The sequence below is a fragment of the Mustela nigripes genome, chromosome 14, assembly GCF_022355385.1.
Source record: "Mustela nigripes isolate SB6536 chromosome 14, MUSNIG.SB6536, whole genome shotgun sequence".
NCBI lineage: Eukaryota > Metazoa > Chordata > Mammalia > Carnivora > Mustelidae > Mustela > Mustela nigripes.
Genome location: NC_081570.1, coordinates 42,244,272 through 42,247,998, shown reverse-complemented (window position 1 = coordinate 42,247,998; position 3,727 = coordinate 42,244,272). Strand labels below are relative to the sequence as shown.

Here is a 3,727-nt window from a genome sequence, read left to right as displayed (position 1 = left end):
TTCAGGGGCACCTGGGTGGCTCAGTGGGTTAAGCCGCTGCCTTCAGCTCAGGTCATGATCTCAGGGCCCTGGGATCAAGTCCCGCATCGGGCTCTCTGCTCAGCAGGGAGCCTGCTTCCTCCTTCTCTCTGCCTGCCTCTCTGCCTACTTGTGATCTCTCTCTGTCAAATAAATAAATAAAATCTTATAAATAAATAAATAAATAAATAAAACTATAAAATTCAATGCCAGCAAAGGATGGTTTGATAATTTTAGAAAGGGGTTGGAATTTAAAAATGTCAAGATAACAGAAGCAGCTTCTGCCAATCAAGACACAGCAGATGAGTTCTCAGACACCATTAAGACAATCATGGAAGAGAAAAGAGAGTAACCTGAACAAGTTTCTAATGTAGATGAAAGTGTCCCATCCTGGGGAGGGGGAGAGCCACAAAGGACATTTATTAGAGAGAGAAGTGAGCACCAGGAATGAAGGCAAGAAGGGACAGGCTAACTCTACCGCTTCGTGAGAATATAGCTAGCTTTATGCTTAAGAATTGTCCCTATCAGGGCTCCTGGGTGGCTCAGTGGGTTAAGCCTCTGCCTTTGGCTCAGGTCATGATCCCAGGGTTTATGGTTAAAAATTGTCCCTCTTGGGGGCCCCTGGTGGCTCAGTGGGTTAAGCCTCTGCCTTTGGCTCAGGTCATGATCCCAGGGTCCTGGGATTGAGCCCCGCATTGGGCTCTCTGCTCAGCAGGGAGCCTGCATCCCCTTCTGTCTGCCTGTAACTCTGCATACTTGTGATCTCTATCAAATAAATAAATAAAATCTTAAAAAAAAAAAAAAAAAAAAAACTGTCCCTGTCTATAAAGCTGCTAAGCCCCAAGACTTGAAGGAAAAGATAAATACTGGCTGCTAGTCTTTTGGTTGTACAACACGGTTTGGACAAGAATCCTCTTTCTGGTGGCACTCAGGTGGCTCAGATGGTTAAGCATCTGCCTTTAGCTTGGGACATACTCCTGGGGTCCCGGAATCAAGCCCCACGTAGGGCTCCCTACTTAGTGGGGAGTCAGTCTGCTCCTCCCTCTCCTTCTGCTTGCCACTCACTCTCTACCCCTCTCTCTCTGTCAAATATGTAAATAAGTAAATAAACTCTTCAAAAAAAAAAATCCCTTTTCTGGATTGGTTCCATCAATACTTTGTCCCTGAAGTCAGGAAGTACCTTGCTAGTAAAGGACTGCCTTCCCCCCCACCCCTTTAAAAATTTTTCTTTAAATTCTAGTTAGTTAACATATGGTGCAATATTGGTTTAGAACTGCCTTTTAAAATTCTATTTTTTTTAAGATTTTTTTTTTAAGATTATATTTATTTATTTGACAGAGATGACAGGCAGGCAGAGAGAGAGGAGGGAAGCAGGCTCCCTGCTGAGCAGAGAGCCTGATGTGGGGCTTGATCTCAGGACCCTGGGATCATGACCCGAGCCAAAGGCAGAGGCTTTAACCCACGGAGCCACCCAGGTGCCCCAAGATTTTATTTTATTTTTTTTAAAGATTTTATTAAAATTATTTTGAGAGGCGCCTGGGTGGCTCAGATGTTAAGCATCTGCCTTCAGCTCAGGTCATGATCCCAGGGTCCTGGGATTGAACTCAGCTTCGGGCTCCCTGCTCAGTGGGAAGCCTGCTTCTCCCTCTCCCTCTCTCTCCCTGCTTGTGTTCTCTCTCTCACTGTGTCTTTCTCTGTCAAATAAATAAATAAAATCTTTTAAAAATAATAAAAAAATAAAATTCTTTTGATATTGGATAATGCCCCTGGCCACCCAGAATGCCATAAGTTCAACACTGAAAGCACTATTTGCCCCCAAACACAGAGTCTCTAACTCAGCCTCTAGATCAGGGGATGACAGGGACCTTTAAGGCTCATTACACAGGTATTCTATAGGAAGGACTGTCAATGCTACGAAGAGAATCCTGATAGAACATCATGAAAGTGTGGAAAGATTACACCACTGAAGATGCCACTGCGGTTATCAAAAAAGCTATAAAACCCATCAAGCCTGAAACAATAAATTTCTCCTGAAGAAAACTGTTCAGATGCTGTGCATGACTTCACAGGATTTATAACAGAACCAATCAAGGAAATCATGAAAGAGATTGTAGATATGCCCCAAAAAGGGTGGGATCTTGTAGTTTAATGGTAAGGATCTTGGAAAAATTAAAGAGCTAATACAGCCCACACGGGAGAAATTAACAGATGTCAACTTAATGGAGATGAGCACTTCCAAACCAGTGTCCAACAAAGAGGAAGAAGATGCAGGAGAAGCAGTGACAGTAAATTAACTGGCATTAGATAATCTGACAGAAGAGTCTTATTTTTTTTTTTTAAAGATTTTATTTATTTATCAGAGAGAGAGAGGGAGAGAGCGAGCACAGGCAGACAGAATGGGAGGCAGAGGCAGAGGGAGAAGCAGGCTCCCTGCTGAGCAAGGAGCCTGATATGGGACTCGATCCCAGGATCCCAGGACGCTGGGATCATGACCTGAGCCGAAGGCAGCTGCTTAACCAACTGAGCCACCCAGGCGTCCCCAGAAGAGTCTTATTATTCAAGACTGCTTTTGACTTCTTTTATAACCTGGCCCCTTCTGTAATAAGGGCAGAGAAACTAAACCAAATGGTAGAAGAAGGACTGGTACCAAATAAAAATATTTTTAGAGAAATGAAAAAGCAACGGTGGCAGACAGAAAGATATATTTCTGTTAAGGTACACCAAGTGTGCCTGCCTCCCCTTCCACTTCCTCCACCTCCTCCACCCCCAGGATGGCAAGACCAACCCTTCCTCTTCCTCCTCAGCCTATTCCCCATGAAAATGATGAGGATAAAGACGTTTATGATAATCCATTTCCACTTAATGAGCACTAAATAATCATCATGCTTACAGTTAATAAATGTATCTATTGTGTATGTATCTTCATATGAACATCTAACAACTATACAACAAAAACTGTAGGAGATGCTTCTGTGTCATCATCATCATCATCGCCTAAGCATTCATAATGCAGAAGATCACATGCAAAACTTGCAAGTGGGCAGCCTATTCTTATATGGCATAAGGTAAGTGATATTTAGTATAAAATTAAGAAAGTGTTAGTTTTCTTACAGCTTAAAACTTTGCTTTCAAAGAATTACATTACCATACACTATGCCTTTCTATCATAATTGGAGAAACTGCCTATAAGCCTATCATTACAGGTAAATAATTTTACTTTTTAAAATGTACCAATGTGGGGCACCTGGGTGGCTCAGTGGGTTAAGGCCTCTGCCTTCGGCGCAGGTCATGATCTCAGGGTCCTGGGATCAAGCCCGCATCAGGCTCTCTGCTCAGCAAGGAGCCTGCTTCCTCCTCTCTCTCCGCCTGCCTCTCCGCCTACTTGTGATCTCTGTCTGTCAAATAAATAAATAAAATCTTTTAAAAAAAAAGTAACAATGTTTCCAATATTGTATTAGGACTGTATACTGTATGCCATAAAAATTCATTGCAATTCATTCATTAGAAGAAGGATATGCTGGGCACCTGGGTGGCTCAGTGGGTTAAGCCGCTGCCTTCGGCTCAGGTCATGATCTCAGGGTCCTGGGATCGAGTCCCGCATGGGGCTCTCTGCTCATCAGGGAGCCTGCTTCCCTTTCTCTCTCTCTCTGCCTGCCTCTCCATCTACTTGTGATTTCTCTCTGTCAAATAAATAAATAAAATCTTTAAA

At 43.1% G+C, this 3,727-nt stretch overlaps 2 protein-coding genes across 2 annotated transcripts in view; one reads left to right on the top strand and one right to left on the bottom strand.

Moving 5' to 3' along the window:
* The window catches only part of ECHDC2 (enoyl-CoA hydratase domain containing 2), a 60,177-nt gene extending 57,075 nt beyond the window's left edge, over nt 1-3,102 (top strand). Inside the window, exon 9 of the mRNA XM_059374765.1 lies at nt 2,980-3,102. Within this exon, the coding sequence (XP_059230748.1) occupies nt 2,980-3,087 (108 nt within the window). The 3' untranslated portion in view covers nt 3,088-3,102. The remainder of the gene's footprint in view (nt 1-2,979) is intronic.
* ZYG11A (zyg-11 family member A, cell cycle regulator) overlaps nt 1-3,727 on the bottom strand; it is an 83,918-nt gene that overhangs the window by 22,795 nt on the left and 57,396 nt on the right. The window lies entirely within an intron of this gene.